At 37.8% G+C, this 20,268-nt stretch overlaps 1 protein-coding gene across 1 annotated transcript; it reads right to left on the minus strand.

Annotated features, from left to right (window-relative positions):
• Positions 1–14,373: 14,373 nt before the first annotated feature.
• On the minus strand, positions 14,374–15,662 carry LOC133316001 (protein SRC2-like). The gene has a single exon (XM_061517685.1). The coding sequence runs from the start codon at positions 15,553–15,555 to the stop codon at positions 14,605–14,607; it is 951 nt and encodes a 316-aa protein (XP_061373669.1). The 5' UTR covers positions 15,556–15,662; the 3' UTR covers positions 14,374–14,604.
• Between the last annotated feature and the right edge of the window lie 4,606 nt (positions 15,663–20,268).

The raw sequence follows: 20,268 nt of genomic DNA on the forward strand, positions 1-20,268 counted from the left end.
TATTATTAAGAGATTTTTATTTTTTATTTGTCTATTTGTATTATTAAATAACTGCAATTGGTAACTCACCTTAAGGCGAATTCCTAATAGCCAATAGTATTTAAATAAAAATTACACTGGCGATTGCCCAAATGTTATTTTATTATTTTTTAATCTTTGGTAGCAAGTCATATTAGACTCTTGACTAATTATTTAAAAAAATATGGTTGTGCTGTAACTTTACAATCGAGTTTGGAAAAACTATTTTTGTTGGATATCATTTAAGGTGTGTATGACAACCTTTCTGAAATCATTTTTTTTTAATTTCTGTTCCCGGGAACAGAAATGGATAGGAAACTCGTTTGGTAAAATCAGTTTATTTTTTTGTTCCCGGGATGAACCGGTTTATTTTTTGTGCTGGAGAACAGAAAAAAGAATCAAAATATTTCTGCTTTTTTGATTCTGGACACAGAATGAGAAACATTTATCTCTCTCAATTACTCTTCACCACTACCATCATCACCACCGCCACCACCATCCCGACACGACCACCGCTACTATCACCGTACCACCCCCACCACCTCCACGTCACCACCACCGTCATTACCACCACCACCACCACTATTACCATCACCATCACCACCATTATTACCACCACCACCACCATCATCATCGTAGCCATTGCTATCACCACCACCACTACCATCATCATAGCCATTTCCATCCCCACCACCACCACCATTACCATGCTACCACTACTACCGCTATCGTTGCTGCCGCAACCACCGCCACCATCACCACCATGTCATCTCCATCACCATCGTTGTAGACACTGCTGTTACCACCACCACCACCACCACCGCTACCACCATTACCACCGTCGCCGCCGCCACCACTACCATTAACATGCCACTGCCCCCGCCACCACCATGTCATCATCATCACCATCGTCGCTGTCACCACAACCATCACCACTACCGCCGCCACTGCCACCATTACCACCACTACCGCTGCCACCACTGCCTTTATCGCGTCATTGCTACCACCACCACCACCACCACCATATCGTCACCATCGCCACCATTATCACCATCATCGTTGCGGTCACTACTGTCACCGCCACCATCATCATCATCGTCACCATCACCATCACCATCATCTCTATCACTGCCACCATCACCACTACCATCGCCGTAGCTACTACCGTCACCACCACCACACCACTACCACCACCATTACCACCATCGCCGCCGCTGCTACCATGCCATCACCACTATTGTCATCGCTGCCACCACCATTACCACCACCATGCCATCACCTCCACCACCACCACCATAACACCACTGCTACCACCACCACCACCACAACACCACTACTACAACCACCGCCATCACCACCACACCATATGAAAAGGAAAGTGACGATCCGAAAAAAATTTATGCTTAATAGGAATGATTTTTTATTCTATTATTTGTTGTGTTATCAAACAAAATTCTCATTCTCGGAATAAAAATAAAATATGTTATCAAACACATTTTTTTCTCAGAAATTGTTCTAAGGCACAGAAATCGAAAAGAATTTTTTCTTTTCAGAAACAGTGCCAGGAAACAGAATGGTTGCCATGCACACCCTTAGCAATCGCTACAGCCCAAGGTGACATACGAAACTGATATTTTAAAAGATATTACAAGACTTGGATGGAAATTATCCTAAATTTTGTTAGGGGCGTTTTGACAGAGGAAATATTTTATTTATCGAAAAAAAAGATTTGAGGAAATATAGTGAGAAATTTTTATTCCCGGTAAGTTACAAAAAGGTGTTTGGTAAGTCCAAATTTTTTCAAGAATGTTGAGTTAATTATACTGATGCTATGGAAAAATAAAAATATCTGTTGTATATTTTCGTTTGAAATTTTGTAGTTAAAACTGAAATGATAGGAAAATATTTTCAATTTCCCTGTGCCAAAAGTTGGAAAAAAATTCGCACCCCACTGATAGAACCCAGTTCTATCGAAAGAATTCTTTAGAAGAGATGATGAGGAAGAGAAAGAATGAACAAAGGAGGAGAGAAATATTCTGAAATTTTATTCAATCAACAACTGAGAAGATTACACTTTAGAATCCCCTTTTATAACCAATCAGTCCAATACCCTTTGTGACTACTGACAACACAGCTTGCAATATTACAATCACATACAAAACTCAGAATACAAGTATATTGGTATCTACCTACAACATTCTATCACTTACAATACAAAGTCTTCCTCGTTCAGACGTGTTGGTCTCATACGGTTCCTCTTGGGTCTTCCTTCCACGTGCACATCTAGAATGTTCTCTTGTGCCACTGCTCTTTTTTTTTTCTTCATTGGTTATCTCCAACTCCCTACCATTAGGGTCTGATGGTTTTGTTGGGCTTTGGGTATTTGGGCTTGGATTTGTTATTTGGACCATATCAATACCTCTCGTATTAAAATCAACCTTGCCCTCAAGGTTGAAGGTAGGAAACTGCCTGGAAAAGTCAGTCTATGATTCCCAACTAATATACTCCTGAGACATACCATCCCACAAAACTTAAACCTGCTTAACTTGAGAGTCTCCTTCCTGAACTACTCTGGATCCCAAAATTTGGAGAGGTTCCAATACTGGAAGCCCTCCTTGAAAAATCTCTAGTAGTGGAAAATGGGGAAATATTGTGCTCTCCTTTATACGACTTGAGTAATGAAACATGGAAAGTGTGGTGAATCTTAGCATGATGTGGCAACTCCAATTTATAAGCAACTTGTCCCACTTTCTTTAAAATGGGAAAAGGCCCAAAATATCGTTTAGACAGTTTATGAGAGAGCCTATTGGCCACTGAAGACTGCCTATAAGGTTGTAGAAGTACCCAAACTAGATCACCAACTCTATATTGAACATCTCTTCTTTTTTATTGGCCTGGTCTTTCATAATCTGCTGAGACTTGCGCAGATTAATTTTTAACTGTTGTAAGAGTGCTTGTCTATCCACTAATAATCTGCCAACCTCCTATACTGAAGCAACAGAAGGCAAGTAGTCTAAGATAGAAGGTGGATCACGACCATACACTGCTTTAAAAGGAGACATACCTGTTGAGTTATGATTTGAAGTATTATAACAATATTCTGCCCAATGCAGAACCTTGGACCATTTCTTAGGAAAATCAGCCACAAAACACCGTAAGTATTGTTCCAAGACCCTGTTAACCACTTCAGATTGACCATCTGATTGTGGATTATAAGCAGTTGTGTGGCGTAAATTGGTGCCACTAAGATCAAACAACTCAGTTCAAAATTTGCTAAGAAATATTGGATCCCTATCAGAAATAATGGATTTAGGCAATCCATGTAATTTGTAGACTAAGTGAGAAAATAATTTTGCCACTTTAGTGGCTGAGTATTTCTTAGGAAGAGAACCAAAATGTGCTTACTTAGACAACCTGTCAACCATTACTAATATTGTTGTATAGCCATGTGACATGGGCAGACCTGTTATAAAATCTAAGGACAAATCCTCCCAAATCCTCTCAGGTATAGGAATGGGTTGTAATAATCCTACAGGTGGTGGTTTGATATTTCACCTATTGGCAGACTAAATAGGAATTGACATAATTTTTTACAGCTTTTTTGAACCCAGGCCAAGTGAAACAAGCACAAATTCTAGCCATGGTCTCTTGTATACCAGTGTGACCGCTGGTCAAGGTGGAATGACTTTCCTTGAGGACTTTATGAATGAGAGGAGAAGTTGGATCTAACAACAGTTTCCCTTTGTATAACAGCAATCCATCCCGAACCTCATAAGAGGTATGCATTCCTGTATCAGTCTCTAGTTGTTGGTATAATTGCTGGAAAAAAGAGCTTGCTTATTCTCTTTTTTAAGCTCTTCTAGAATATCAAAGGTCACCACAGCAAGAGTTGCCATTGACTTAACAGTAGGATATCTTGAAAGTGCATCAGCCACTCTATTGTCCTTCCCTGGCTTATAAACAATGGAGTATTGAAACCCCAATAACTTGGCTAAGTAATATTGTTGCTCGGGTGTTTGAACAACTTGATCCAACAGCCCACGCAAAAAATTTTGATCAGTTCTAATCAAAAAAATTCTCCGAAGGAGGTATTGTCTCCACTTCTTGACTGATTCTATTATAGCATATAGCTCCCTCACATAGGCAGAAGCTTTTTGCATTCTTAAGCCTAATTTCTTACTAAAATAGGCAATTGGGTGTTCTGTTTGGAGAAGTAGAGCACCAATTCCCAAGTCTGAAGTATCAGTTTCCACAACAAATTTTTTGCTAAAATCTGGCAATGACAGAACAGGTGCTGAAGTCATTGCTGTCTTAAGGTGATCAAAGATTGTTTGAGCAATTGTTGTCCATATAAACGAGTCATGCTTTAATAAGTCAGTTAGTGGAGCAGTTATGGATGCATAGTTGCTAACAAACTTTCTATAATACCCAGTGAGGCTAAGAAATCCTCTCAACTGTTTAAGATTCTTAGGAATGGGTCAATCCACCATAGCTCTAACCTTATTCATATCCATACTAACTCCAACTACAGATACCCGATGACCCAAGTATTCTACTTCAGTTTGAGCAAAAGAACATTTACTCTTTTTAATGAAAAACTGATTATCTCTAAGAGTGGTTAGTACCTGTTGCAAGTGTTCCAAATGTAGCTCCAAAGAAGGGCTGTATATCAGAATATCATCGAAGAAAACAACAACAAACTTGTGAAGGTATGGCTGTAATAGAAGATTCATGGTAGAATGGAATGTAGAAGGTGCATTAGTTAACCCAAAAGGCATTACAAGGAACTCATAATAACCTTGGTGGGTTCTGAATGCAGTTTTATGTATGTCAGCTGGGTGCACCCTGATTTGGTGGTATTCAGCCCTTAAGTCCAGCTTGGAGAAGATTTGTGATCCCCCAAGTTCATCCATTAATTCATCTACTGTTGGAATTGGAAATCTATCACGAATAGTGATATTGTTGAGGGCCTTATAATCAATGCAAAATCACCATGAACCATCCTTTTTTTTAACCAATAAAACTGGTGAAGAAAAAGGACTGGAGTTATGCCTTATGAATCCGGATTCGATCATTTGCTGGACTTGCTTCTCAATTTCACTCTTTTGGAAGTGAGGATATCTGTAGGGCCTAACATTAACTGGAGGTGCATTAGGCTCTAAATGGATCTCATGGTCTAGCTGTCTGTGTGATGGAAATTCTCTTGGTTCTTGAAAAAGGATGTCAAACTCTTCTAACAGCTTCTGAATTTTCGGATCAAGTGTAGGTTTTGGTGTTGTGATATCCGAGTCTAGCAATGTGAGTTGATATAAAGAATCAATCTGATCAGTATTTTGGATCTTAAACTGGTTTAGTGAAATTGGACCAGAATGTTTATCACCTTGTAGCTTTATTGTCTCTCCTTCACATGAAAATTCCATGGTTAACTGGCTGTAATCCAGCCTAATTGGCCCCAAAATTTGCAACCACTGGACCCCTAGAACGATGTCTGCCCCTTGAATTGGAAGAATATAAAAATCAACCAGAAAAATATGTTGTTGAATTTGAATAGGTACTGCTGGGCAAAATCCCTCACACTTTAGGACTTGGCCATTCCCAACCATCACATCAAATTGCCTATCAGTGGTGACTGGCAGATTAAGGGATGATACCACCCTTGGTTGGAGGAAATTGTGTGTACTTCCCCCATCTACCAAAAGAGTTAATTCAGTTTTACCAATATGACATGTGAAACGCAGAGTTTGTGGTATGAAGCACCCCAGATAAGGCGTGCAAGCTAATTTGAGGCGCATCAGAGTCCAATACTTGTGTGTCTATACAGCAAACATTAGGTTCTTGACTTATAGTACTATCATCCAAGTCTGCGTAATCCTCATCTGGTACAATTAATACATGGATAGAAGCTTTGCACTTGTGGCCTTTGAAGTATTTTTCTCCACAAGTAAAACACAGGTTCTTCTCTCTACGTTCTTAAATTTGGCTTTGGGTGATTCTTTTGAGTACTAGGTTTGTTCTGGGTAGCATCTATGTTTATGGAAGTGGTTTTGGCAGTGTTTGTATTTTGGTTATATCGTGATTGTGGTGTGGGTGTGGGTAATAATGGAGGATAGGGTGAATGCAATTTTGGTGGATTATTCTTAAGTTGCAATTTGGATTCTTGGATTTTGGCTAAGGATATGGCATGTGTTAAAGAAGAAGGACGAAATGCAGAGAAATCATGCTGGATTTCATGTTTTAACCCAGAAATGAAAAAACTTACAAGAAAGGATTCTGATAGCCCATCTACCTGGTTGGAAAGATGTTCAAATGCTTCTTGATATTCCAACATCATTCCTGTTTGAAGCAATTTTTTTAGTTGGCCCTGATAATCCTCCATTTCAGACGGACCAAATCGAATTTGCAAAGACTAAAGGAATCTTGGCCAAGAGTCAATTGTCGAATTCTTGTTGAACCACTGGTACCATTTCAAAGCCTTGCCCTCAAAATAGAAAGGGGCAATCTTCAATCGATGTTCCTTTTCCATATCATAGAAATCAAAGAATTGATTGATTTTGTAAATCCAACCTTGTGGATCACTCAAGCCATCATAGCGCGAAACTTTGAGGCGTAAATTCTTTGCTGCAACATGATTTCGCGAGCTTGAAGAGTGAGGATTTGTTGAGGCACTAGGCAATGGTTGACGATCTCTGTAATTGTCGAAAATAACATCCAATTTGCAAGCCAGTTCCTGAAAACGTTTGTTCATCTACTCCTTTAACACCTCTACTTCAGCTTAGGTGTTCTCCAAACCGTCGTCCAGGGATTTAGAGAGAGTGTCAGGGGCCATGGTTCAAGATGAAAGCAACAGATGATAGAACCCAGTTCTATCGAAAGAATTCTTTAAAAGAGATGATGAGGAAGAGAAAGAATGAACAGAGGAGGAGAGAAATATTTTGAAATTTTATTCAATCAACAACTGAAAAGATTACACTTTAGAATCCCCTTTTATAACCAATCAGTCCAATACCATTTGTAATTACTGACAACACAGCTTGCAATATTACAATCACATACAAAACTCAGAATACAAGTATATTGGTATCTACCTACAACATTCTATCACTTACAATACAAAGTCTTCCTCGTTCAGACGTGTTGGTCTCATACGGTTCCTCTTGGGTCTTCCTTCCACGTGCACATCTAGAATGTTCTCTTGCGCCACTGCTCTTTTTTTCTTTTCTTCATTGGTTATCTCCAACTCCCTGCCATTAGGGTCTGATGGTTTTGTTGGGCTTTGGCTATTTGGGCCATATCACCCACTTTCTCAGAATTTTTTTAAAAAATCTTTATACCCAACAGCCCAAGTCTATCCTTCATTTAAGAGATGAAAATACACCATGTAATGTAATGTGAAGATTGATGAATCATGTGTGCATATAATTTCTATATGATATTGAAGTCAAGGTAAGATGATATTTACTATATGGAAGTTAAGATTTTTTCTTCTGAATGGCGGAAGTATGTCTTTATGACAGGGTCTAATGGAACAATAACCCTATGAATCAGAATTTTAATGGAGGATCTGGATGTGCCTAAGCTTAGAAAATAGCTTAGTAAATGGGGAGGCATATGTTTGGATTTGGCTCAGGCAAAGTAACAATGTAGGGATGAAATGCAGAATATGAAAATCATGAAAGATCTTTCGCGCCCTTGCTAATGTGTGAGGCTTGTTGCTAATGTCAAAAATCGATTAAGTAAAAAGCTCAAAACACAATCTATATCATTATCATGGACAAGGCAAAAAAAATTATTTATTGCTTTTTAATAAATTATTTACGCATTTATTACACTTTTCAAAAAAAAAATTCATATTTATTGCACAATGTGACGCCCCTTTTGACGCCCCTTTCAGGCGTCACACCCTAAGGGGAGACGCCTCAATGGGGCGTCACATGTGACACCCAAAAAGGGCGTCACACTTGAGCTCTATAAATACCCCCATTTTTACAATTTCACTTCTCACTCTTACTCTTACCTCTCTCTAACCTTTCTCTAACCACGGATTGTGCTCTTAACCGAACGCGGAAATTTTCGTAGCAAAGCTCTGCCAACTTAGGTAAGTTCGTAATACCTGCTATGTATACGTTTAAATTACAATGCTACCTTGCGAACATGTTAGGATTTATCATATATTAGAGACTTAGACCATAAGGATAGTCACTTAGAAATTTTGTACCATGCTATGAATGTTGTATTGATTTAGTAATTTTTTTGTTACGTAGTTATTATTATTATTATTTAATTATGCATTGGAGTTTAGCGTATTAATTAGTGATTTAGAAAATAGTGATAGTCACTTCGTAAATTTTGTATGATGTTATGAATGCGGGAGTGTATTGATAATTTTTTAGTCACTTAGGTGTTATTATTAGTACATATTTATGAAATTATTAGTGACTTAGGGTTAAGTATTATGTCAGTATGATTTAATTTGTGTCCGACGTTTTATTATTATTTAATTACAAATAAATTACTGTACTACGTATTAATATTATTTCATTAATTACGATTGTAGTAAAAACGTCGGGTTTATGCTTAATATTTTTGATAATAAATTAGGGCATTGCTTAATTAATTTGTACATAAAATGTGTTGTTACATGTGATTAATTTCAATGTTGTTTTATATTATATAGTTTAGGGTCATGGGTGATTCATCATCATCAGAGGGTTCTGCATCGGATCCAGAGCCTACAGATCCTAGCATGTACATCATACATGGGCCGTATAGATGGGAGGTCCTTCGTAAGAGGACGCTGAGTGCCCATATTTCATAGCGAGTGTGGAATACGGAACATGTGAGGAGACTGGAGACCAGGCATGGGAGACCACAGGGGGGGCCACCTACCGGCGCTATTCCAGAGGTGGTCACAAACTACCTCACAGGCTGGATTTCTACATGTTGCCCGCATGTGACATATCCAAGTATTAAATCGGGTATTAAATCAGGTATATACAAATTATATCAATTACCTTCATGATGATTTCCTAATGGGGCAGACGCAACGTCATGCAATTGCGGCATTTGTGCGACCACTGGTTCATGGTATACTGGGATTTGAGACGCACCCATCTCACCACCTTCATCTCCTTATGAAGCACTAGCATCCTCCGCCAGAAGACGTTCTTCCATTGCGATATTTTCATCATCATCGTCGTCGTCTTCGTCATGCATTTCCCAAGTCGGATCATTTTCATCTACCTCAGAAATGTTACCAACTGGAGACGCATGAACGACAGACGTTAATGGAAGACGGGGAGAATTTAAATCAACTGACCTCACCGGTAAAGGAACATTCTCCGCTGTGGCGATGTCGACATACAACTCCAGAAAATCTGTCCTTGATTGGTTAAAAAATTCTTCCATTGTCATCTCCACGTCTTCATCGTCAACCACTTGCAAACTAATGTATTTATCACATTGCCATAACCTTGTCATGATCTGAGTGATACATTGGTTGCCTTGAAGACTTAACTTATGCCGAATTCTCTGAGGCAATTCGCCACTGATTGCGTTGCGTTGGATACGTGTCGGCCTTTTTTCACTTTCAAACATGTCACCTCGTCGACCTTCTACCTTCCTACCATTGTAATATAACACAACATGAACATAATTAGGATGTGAACTCATTCTTAAATAGAATAAGAAATAAAATGAAAATACTAAATTAAAGATAACGAATTCTGTATGTATGATGTCAGAATTTTTGGTAGAGAAGAGATATGAAGAGTGAGAGAAGAGGTGTGAAGAGTGAATAAAGTGGAAAGGGTATAGGGTCGCACATGTAACACCCAAACTGGGCGTCACATGTGACGCCCCAGTTAGGCATCACCCATATGGGTGAGACGCCTAATTGGGGCGTCACATGTGACTAGTCTTGGCAAAAATGAGGGTTGGCTCGTAACCCGACTAAAATAAGTCGGGTTGGGTTAGGAAAAATGAGTTAGTAACTCGAGTCAGCCCGACTCATTTCAGCTCGAAAAAAATTGAGTCAATCCACGGGTAAAACGGGTTGGCTCGCGGGTTATGATTTTTTTTTTGTTTTAATATAAAAGTATAAAATTAATGAAGGTAAAGTGAAAAGCTAAAACCTAAAATTTCAATTTTAAAGACCCAAACGAAAATACCATGCAGCTGTCAATAAGTCCAAAATCGTGCATTAAGGACCTTTTTTATAGTATGTGTGACAGTGTGAATGTAGTGCCAACTGCCAATAAGTTCAAGTCCAAATGCAAAAGAAATTTTCTATGGTTTATCTGTATAATGTCTTTGTATTGAATGAATTAATAATTTAGGAAAAAAATTTAGAAGTTACAGGCTTACAGCATCAATGGAATTTTTTTATTTTTTTTTTAGCCAACCCGCGAGCCAACCCTTACCCGGCTCGGGTCGGGTTGGGTTGAGTTTTCTGGCTCGTTTAGTTTTTGAGCGAACCTGAACCTGGCTCGTTTTTTTCGAGTTGAACGCGGATTGGGTCGGGTTGGCCTGTTTTGCCAACCCTACACGTGACGCCCAGTTTGGACGTCACATTATGCAGTATATTCGTCATTATTTCAAAAACTATTATAAATACGTAAATAATTTATTAAAGAGTAAATACCCTTTTTAGTCATTGGCAATATCCATGAAGTCCTTTTCAGTCCCTAGCAATAAAAAAGGGATAAATTGGTCCATGAAATAACAAAAAAGAGGCCACGTTCATCCTTCCGTTAACTCTCACCTAACGGCTCTACTAACGTTGCACAGTTGGCACGTTAGTTTGCTGACGCGACTTGGATGTGGGACACCGGGGAAGACGAGACGACGGTGTTTTGGTCCCTGCCAAAACCACGAGGGCCATTTTGGTCCCTGTCAAAATGCACGAGGACGTTTTTAGTCCCTGACAAAAAGCACGGGGCTCTTATTGGTCCCTAACCAGAGAAAAATAGGCACATGACTTCATTGCTTTTCTATGCAGTCCAATTTTGCAAAACAGAAGTTCATTACATCAGAAATAGGAGTGCAATCCATTTGTTCATCACAAAGTAATTAAACTAAATTTCATCACAAAGTAAAATACTCCTTCTTGGCATTTTATTTCAATGAAGTTTGTGTTTCTAGCTGAAGTTTCGACCTTATTAACAATTATTCATTTCTTTTTCAATGCTAATTAAGCTTCCCACTTTGTTAAAAGAGATTCTTGGCTCTTGCAAACAGCTTTTACGATCCCTAGAATACTATGAACTGCTTTAATTCTCTTAGTCTATATAAGACATAACGTTATGCGATTTACGAACAATATCTTCAGTAGTGTAGCATTACAATTATATTATTTATTTTTCTATAAAAGATAATTGCATGATTGTTGATATTTAAATACAGAGAAAAATCAGAGAAGAAGTCAGGTAAATGATTGTTGATAATTGCAATGCATGACAGTTGACTGGACTGCAGCAATTGGTAGTTCTCAGCCACATGAAGGCAACTTGAGAGGAAGTAGCCCACCTCCATCAAATCCTCAACAGGCAAATGAGCTGTTGAGTAATGAAACAATGAATGCAGCAACCAGTGGCACACGAAGTAGATTATTGGCCTTCATGAGCACACCTGGTTTTAGGCCACCAAGGCCTGCCTAAAAAAAATGACCTGCTGTTGTATATGACCTGGGAGTAGTGCATGAGCCAACTGAGAAGGGTTATTATTATGTGACTGATTATTTTGAAAATTCTGGCCATTATGTATTTGGAGGTCTTATTATGTCAATGTTTTTTTTTGTAAATTCTGGCCATATTGTATTATAGGCCTTTCTTTTAATTCCTGGCAGTTGGCTTTATTTTGTAATGCACTACTGTACATCCATGTCTTCAAATATAATGATACTCAAATCATGTTCCAGCTATTATGTTTCACAGGGTTGATGAATGTTTAAGTTTGTCATTTTTGATGTTTTTAACTAATATACGTAGTTGTAGTTCTTGTACATTCATGTCTTCTGGTTTAACAAATTGGACTGCATACAAATCCAATTTAATGTCATGTTCCTGTTTTGCAAAATTGGATTGCACTCCTGTTTTTGATGTAATGGACTTCTGTTTTGCAAAATTGGACTGCATAGAAAAGCAATGGAGTCATGTGCCTATTTTTCTTTGGTTAGAGACCAATAAGGGCCCCGTGCTTTTTGTCAAGGACTAAAAACGTCCTCGTGCATTTTGACAGGGACCAAAATAGCCCTCGTGATTTTGACAGGGACCAAAACGTCATCGTCTCGTCTTCCACGGTGTCCCACATCCAAGCCACGTCAGCAAGCCATGTCAGCAAACTAACGTGCCAACTGTGCACCGTTAGTTGGGCCGTTAGGTGGGAGTTAACGAAAGGATGAACGTGGCCTCTTTTTTATTATTTCAGGGACCAATTTTTATCCTTTTTTTATTGTTAGGGACTGAAAAAGGGTCCGTGAATATTGTCAGAAACTAAAAAAGATATTTACTCTTTATTAAAAAACAATAAATAAATTTTTTTGCCTCATGAACAAGTATATTTATTTTACTTTTTCTTTCTTTTCCAGTGTCACGTTCCAATAAAGATTTCATATATGCCAGCTGTTATCAGTATTGTAGGTGGCTGCTAAGTAAAATTTCAAAGTTTGTTAACAAAAGGACAAAAGTTCAGCTTGCAAATAGATTAAAATTTCAGGATTTTGCCTAGTTTCAAGTGTGAACACAATTTCTTTTTTTTCAAAAAAAAGACTTGGTTTGATTTGGGAATCTTTTGGGAACAACCCAAATTATTTTATGATTTTATCTCTATTTTATATTTATTCTCTTTTTACTTTTGTGAATAAAACGCAAAACCATTTCCGACAACAAGTACGATGTTTCCTTCTTCTTTTTTGCACAAGTACGATGTTTCATTTTTAATCCAGTAATTGTTGGTTATGTAATGTTTTATTTAGACAATTACATTTTCATTAAAAAATGTATAGGAAAAATAAGTCTCTAATCTCATGTCAAAAATATAATAAGTGTGGGTCCATTTATTTATAAAAAAAGTGACATTTTTTTATGATCTCTGTAAAAAGGATTTATTATTTCCTACAACAATATAAGAAAAATAAATCTCAATTTTTATAGGTAATGAATTTGGCAAAAAATTTAACCACTTTTAAATTCTATTAAGAATACTTTTATTAAATAAAATATATTTTAGATCCTTAATAAAAATTACAGAACTCATTTTAATCCTTAGCGGATTAAACGGATCAACCTTATCGTTGAAACTCGTTTTGCAACCCTTGCATAACTAATGAGCACATGGTACCCTATATATAACTAATAAGCACATGGTATTCTTTATATGACTCCATGCCTTCTCCTATGGGATGGTGTTTTATTTTAGGGCTTATTTAGTCTCATATTGACATTAGAGAAGAAATTTTATGTCATAAATATATAATAGCAGGAGACAACACTTAAAAATAAAAAGATTGCACAGTTATTTGAAGAATATATAAGAAGAGAAACTTATGTTATCATGTAACATGAGAATAATTTTTTCCTTTTATTTTATACACACAGCACTCGGCTTCTGCTACGTGATACGGCGGGTCTAGTGTTAACAATATTCTCAGTTTGTGTCTGACTGTCTGTCCATTTTGGATCAAGAACTTTTGAGATGTTATTAGCTCAAAGCAAAGTTCCATAGCAAACAACTTCGCTTACGAAGCTTGCTTCTCAACAAAACATGACCCACATTGCGTTGGATTCTTCTTGAAGCAACCAACCACAGCATATTCCTGATATAATACCTCAATATTCTTATCTCTTTTATAAAGAACTTCCATTCCTTATCTTTAATATTAAAAATGAGAAGACGTAGTTTCATAAACAACACGCTGTTGGTCATTTGTAAAATCGACCCTCAGATCACAATCATCTCTGCCTTCTAGGTTTTGAATATGTATCACTGGACCACATAAGCACCACTTCTCTAATACTTTAATTTCATCTTTTTTGTACCATAACTTCATACAATTGTGACATTTCAAGACATCCCTATATTCAAGCACTTATAAATAAATAAAGTAAATGCTGTTAACAAATGACAAACATACAACTAAGTTAATGATAGTACATAATAGGTTTGATATTTGTTATTTTAAATGACATAAGTTATGTCATTTTAGGAGAAAGATAGACACAGAAAAACAGAAATCATAGGAGAAAGAAAGTGAATGATTTTTTTTAATTTAAAATTCAAATTTTATGTGTCTGTATCTCTGTTAACATGACATAACTTTCTGTCATTTAAAATAACAAACACTTCTCTTGTATATAAATAATTTTAAACTTTTTTTTATATAAATACAACTGATTTGAATCGTAACCACATAAACGATGGAAATTACCAAAGAAGTAAAGATTTAGTTAGGGGATACAAAAAAACAAAAACAAAAAACACATGCAGAATTTACACATAATAACGGAACACAAAAAAAGGAGTAAAAAAAAGTGTTAATATTTTTTTTTTCTTCCCCTTTTTATTGGTTTATCTCCCAAATTGTTTCATTCTCTAGAAATCATCTCCATCGTAACCACCATCATCACCACCGTCGTCATAACCACCATCATCACCACGGTCTTCATAACCACCGTCATCGTAACCAGCATCATCACGATCGTAACCACGATCATCCTCAATCTTATCCTCAACCTTCTCAGCCACGTGATCCTCAATCTTGTCCTCAATATACTCAGCACCCTCAACAAGTGCGATTCCACCTAGAACCCCAGCAACCGCACCCACAGCCAATCCTGTCCCCATCCCACCAAACTTGCTTTTCTTTTTCTCCTCCACCGGCGCGTACCCATAACTCCCTTGACCATACGACGCAGTTTGCTGCGGCGCATTATACCCTCCGTAACCCGAACCATACGCCGGCGCCGCCGTAGAAGGATACCCCGCCGGAGCCCCGCCGTAACCATACGAACTCTGCGGTGGAGCCGCGCCATAAGACGAACCATACGCTTGCGAACCATACTCCCGCGATGACGCCGCCGGTGGTGGAGGGACGCCGTAAGAGGGAGCGTGGTACGCACCCTGCGCACGATAGCCAGATTCTCTGATAGTGACCTTAACGTCAATCCTCCCATGTGGTCTTCCTGATGGTCGTTTTACCGTGAGCGTGCGACTCGCGCGCTGGCCAAATCCTTCGCTGTCTAGGACTTCAACGAGCTTGAGCCGAGCCGAGCCGATGAGCGGCTTGGTGTCTTCTTCTGAGCCGGCGTGGACCACGTCAATGCAGAGGGTGAGATCCTCGATGCGTTCCGGCGGTAAAGGGATCACGAGGGTTTGGTCCCAGTTAGCTTCGGTGTCGCCGGCGTCGTCGACTCTGGTCGAGGATTTGTTCTTTGGGTCGACCCAAACGACGGCGTACGGCCTGTTTGAGCCGTGGCGCCAGTTCACGTTTTTTAGCCCACGCGCCGACGCGAGCTTAACTTCCACTTCGTAGCGAGAACCCATTTTGATGAGTGAGTTGAAGAAGAAAAACTTTTGGAGTGTTTTGAGAATACGAAGAAGTGAAGAAACGTTGTTGGGCTTCAAAGGGTTTTATAAGTAAGGTGGGGAGTGAGATTGGTTTGTTTTAGGCTTTTAGCCTTCGGTATTCAGGGTAATAACAGAATTGCCACGAGGACTTTTTGTTGTGTTGATGTACGAAACCATCCTTGGTAAATTGGTGCATTATTCAGTACACTGTTTTTCGATGTGTGTTTTGGTGAAGGGTGGTTTTGGAAACTAAATTGTTGATCTGGAAGGTTTGGGTGTATTTGGGGGAAGGAATAACTTGGGTGGGGAATAGACAAGGAAAGTGGTAGCTTGCGAATTGAGTATTTAATTGTTCCTTGAAATCTTACTATTGACTTCATAAATAATATGCATTATTTTATATAATAGATAGATTTAAGAAAATCACATCATGTTACTGATTAAAATACATATTAGTTTGTCTAATTATAAGTTAGTTGTAGGGAAAAAAAAAGCCATAGTTTTTCAAATTCAACAACTTGACTTTTTAAATTAACCAAATTATATAGAGTAATATAAGTTTAACTTCTAATTCTTGTGCAAACAATCTTTCAATAAAGAATTAATATATACGTTTAAAAAATTGTAAATGAATTTTTTTTATTCAATGATGCCATTAGATTCAAATCTATAATTAACTTCATACAAACTATTTGAATTTCTTATCCTTAGTCGTATTGTTGAATTTCAAATTATAATTTTTTTTTATGATTGACTTATATTTCAAAAAATAAATTATATTTTATATTTTATGTCATGAAAGATATTAAGTCATAAGTTTTTAGTATTGAGCTATTGTGGAGTTGGAGCTAAATCTATATCCTATAATGGGTGATGTATGTCAATATATGGGTACTCAAAGTAGCAAAAGTATGAATCAAACCTTAAGGAGAGACACCGCAAGTGCTATCTCATACGAGAATGAGATAGCAAAAAGAAAGAGACCGAGCGGGAGAGCACGGGGAATGAAAAAAGAAAAAAAGAGAAGCCGAGAGAGATAATAGCGCGAGGGAGAAAGAAAAGAAAAGAAAAGAAAAGGAGAGGAGATTTTCTCCCGCGGATCCAACAGTGAGACTTCGTCAGAACGAGCTATGATTTTAGGAGAGTGTTTGTGGTGTCTAGTAGTTCACATTCACCAGTCATTTTGCAGTTTGGAGGTCTTTAGAGCCACAGATTTGGTTTCCCCATTTCAAGTTTTTTTTGTGATTTTTCTCCTTACTCTATCTCTTTATTTTCATCTTGTTGATGATGTTGTTGGATTCCTCTATTGTTATATAGACAGATAATACTGTGTATGTTTACTTCAATTTGCACTTCATTATTTGTTTGGCCCCCAACAAAGTGGTATCAGAGCTTTGGTTTATAATTGTGGGTGTTTGAAGTGTAAACTAAAATAGAAGGTAGTGCAGGTTCCATGCTTAAACTTAATGGATCAAATTGGTTAATCTGGAAGCTATGACGGGGGATTATTTATTCTGCAAAGACTTATATGAACCCGTTGAGGGTAATGCTAAGCGACCATCAGAGATGTCAAATGCGGAGTGGAATAAATTAAACATAAAAACAATTGGCACAATTAGACAGTGGTTGAATATCAGTGTTTTCCATCATGTTGTGGATGACACATCGGCAGAAGAGCTTTGGAAAAAGTTATCAACTCTGTATGAGAGGAAAACAACTGGGAACAAAGCATTCTTGATGAGATAGCTTGTAAACTTGAAGTACAAGAGTGATATCACTATCAGTGAACATTTGAATAAGTATCAAAGTATAGTAAATCAGTTGAGCACAATGAAATTGACACTTGAGGACGAGCTGCAAGCTTTACTGTTGATGAGCTCTTTACCAGATCCTTGGGAGACCTTGATGGTATCTGTTAATAATTATGCTCCATAGGGTAAATTGTCAATGAGTATGATTACCAGTGCATTGTTGAATGAAGAGACCAGAAGAAATTCCCTCACAAGCATTTGTCACAGAGAACAGGAGGAGGAGCAAAGAAAAATTTAATAAAGGTCATTACTGAGGCAAGAGTCGTGGAAAGTCACAAAATAAATCAAAATCTAGAGAAAGAGTCAAGTGTTACCATTGTGGCATAGAGGGGCATATAAAGAGGAATTGTCGGATTTGGAAAAGAAAGAAAAATAAAAGTAGTAGCCAGAGGAAAGATGATGATAAGAACACCATTGATGTAACTTTTGATGAGGCATTGTTGCTTTTTTCTTTGGGTGAAGATCATTGTTTGCACTTGTCAGATAACCAGGTTGAGTGGGTAATTGATACAAGAGCATCTTATCATGTTACTCCCACTAAGGAGTCCTTAACTAGTTACAAGGCAGGAGACTTTGGAACTGTGAAGATGGGTAATACTAGTTACTGCAACATTGTGGGAATTGGTGATATTTGCATAACAACAAATATGGGTTACACACGGACACTGGAGGATGTACGACATGTTCCTGAATTGCATGTTAATTTGATATCAGGGATTGCTTTAGATAGAAAAGGTTTTGAAATCACTTTCAGCAATGGAAAGTGGAAGCTCACCAAGGGGTCTTTAGTGGTTGTGAAAAGAGATGCTTGTTGCAATTTATACAGGACTACAGTGAAGATATGTCATAGTGGATTGAATATAGCAGAGGATGATTCTTCACCTGACTTGTGGCATAGGAGATTCACGTGAGTGACAAAGGTTTGCAGGTAGTGGCAAAGAAGTATCTAATTCCCTTTGCCAAAAATATGCATTTAAATACATGTAACTATTGTGTTATTGGCAAGCATCATAGAGTTTCATTCCAAAAGCATCATGGTAGGAAATCTAATATATTAGGCATAGTGCATTCTGATGTTTATGGTCCATTTGATGTTCCATCATTAGGAAGTAATAGATGTTTTGTTACTTTTATTGATGATGCTTCACGAAAGATGTGGTTGTTTCCTATGAAATATAAAGACCAGATGTTCCAGTATTTTCAGCAGTTCCATGTCATGGTAGAAAGAGAAACAGGAAAGCTCCTAAAATATCTCAGTATTAATAAAGGAGGCGAGTATACTTCAAGGGAGTTTGAAAGTTAATGCTCTAAGTATGGCATCAGACATGGGAAGACAATTCCTGGAACCCCTCAACATAATAGGGTAGCAGTGAAATACAATCGCACAGTTGTTGAGAAGATCATATGCATGTTGAAGATGGATGCATTGCCAAAGTCCTTCTAGGGAGAAGCTACTAGTACTGCCTGTTATTTGATGAATAGAACTCCCTCAGCTCCGTTGAACTCAGATATTCCAGAAAAGTTATGGAGAGGGAGAGATGCCTCCTACTCTCATATGAAGGTGTTTAGTTGCAAGGCGCACATGTTTCAAATGAGCAGCGGTCGAAGCTTGATGACAAGGTCATTCCTTACATATTCTTAGGTTATGAAAATGAAGAGTTTGGCTACAAACTATAGGATCTTGAAAAGAAGAAGATTTTCAAAAGTAGAGATGTAGTATTCCGTGAGACTAAGAATATTACACACTTAGAGAAGACAGTGAAGTCTACCAAGGGGAAAGAAATTATGGTTGATCCTACATCCATTCCTTCTTCTTCAAATGGTGTCATTGGAGGAGGAGAGATTCATAAAGAGCATGTTGATCATGATGGTTCAGAGGCAGTCAGTGATGTTGATGATGAGATCATTGAGCAAGGGGAGCAGCCCCCACATATAGAGGTTACAGAACCAAAGGTCAGACGATCCATGAGATATCATCAGCTATCACAAAGATATCCCATTTCTGAGTATATCCTCCTTACTGATGAGGGGAAGCCTGAATGTTTTCAGGAAGCAATTGACAACAGTGACAAAGACAGCTGGATGCAAGCTATGGAAGATGAAATGAATTCCATGTATATGAATTACACTTATGACTTGGTAAAATTTCCAAAGGGTAAGACATCATTGAAGAATAAATAGGTGTACAAGATTAAGAGGGATGCTAATAGCAAACTAATGAAACACAAGGCTTGATTGGTAGTGAAAGGATTTAGACAGAAGAAAGATATTGACTTTGATGAGATCTTCTATCCAATTATCAATATGACATCCATTCGAGCAATTCTGGGTTTGGTAGCTAGTTTGGATCTTGAGGTTGAGCAGCTAGATGTGAAGACCTCATTTCTTCATGGTGATTTAGATGAAGAAATCTTATAATGCAACCTGAAGGTTTTGAAGTCAAAGGAAAAGAACATATGTTTGTAGGTTTAAGAAAAGCCTTTATAGGTTGAAGCAGGCACCACGACAGTGGTATAAGAAGTTTGATTCACTTATGGCGAAGCTTGGATATAAAAGAACTTATACAGATCCTTGTGTATACTTCAGCAAGTTCTCTAGTGGTAAATTCATTATTCTTTTTCTATATGTTGATGATATGTTGATTATTGGGCAAAATACCGATATGATCAGAAAATTGAAAGAGTAGTTATTCAAGGCCTTTGATATGAAGGACTTAGGGCTAACAAGGCAGATTTTGGGCATGGAAATTGTTCTAGATAGGAAAGCTTGGAAGCTATGGTTGTCACAGAAAAAATATGTTGAACGGGTGCTTGAAAGGTTCAACATGAAGAGTGTTAAACCAGTTAGCACACCTCTTACCAATCGCTTTAAACTGAGT

The sequence above is a fragment of the Gastrolobium bilobum genome, unplaced genomic scaffold (assembly GCF_033153095.1).
Source record: "Gastrolobium bilobum isolate Gb01-03AN ecotype WA unplaced genomic scaffold, APGP_CSIRO_Gbil_v1 utg4229, whole genome shotgun sequence".
NCBI lineage: Eukaryota > Viridiplantae > Streptophyta > Magnoliopsida > Fabales > Fabaceae > Gastrolobium > Gastrolobium bilobum.

Excerpts from the sequence above, each read along its gene's own strand:
- LOC133316001 (XM_061517685.1), bottom strand. The coding sequence starts at position 15,555 with ATGGGTTCTCGCTACGAAGTGGAAGTTAAGCTCGCGTCGGCGCGTGGG.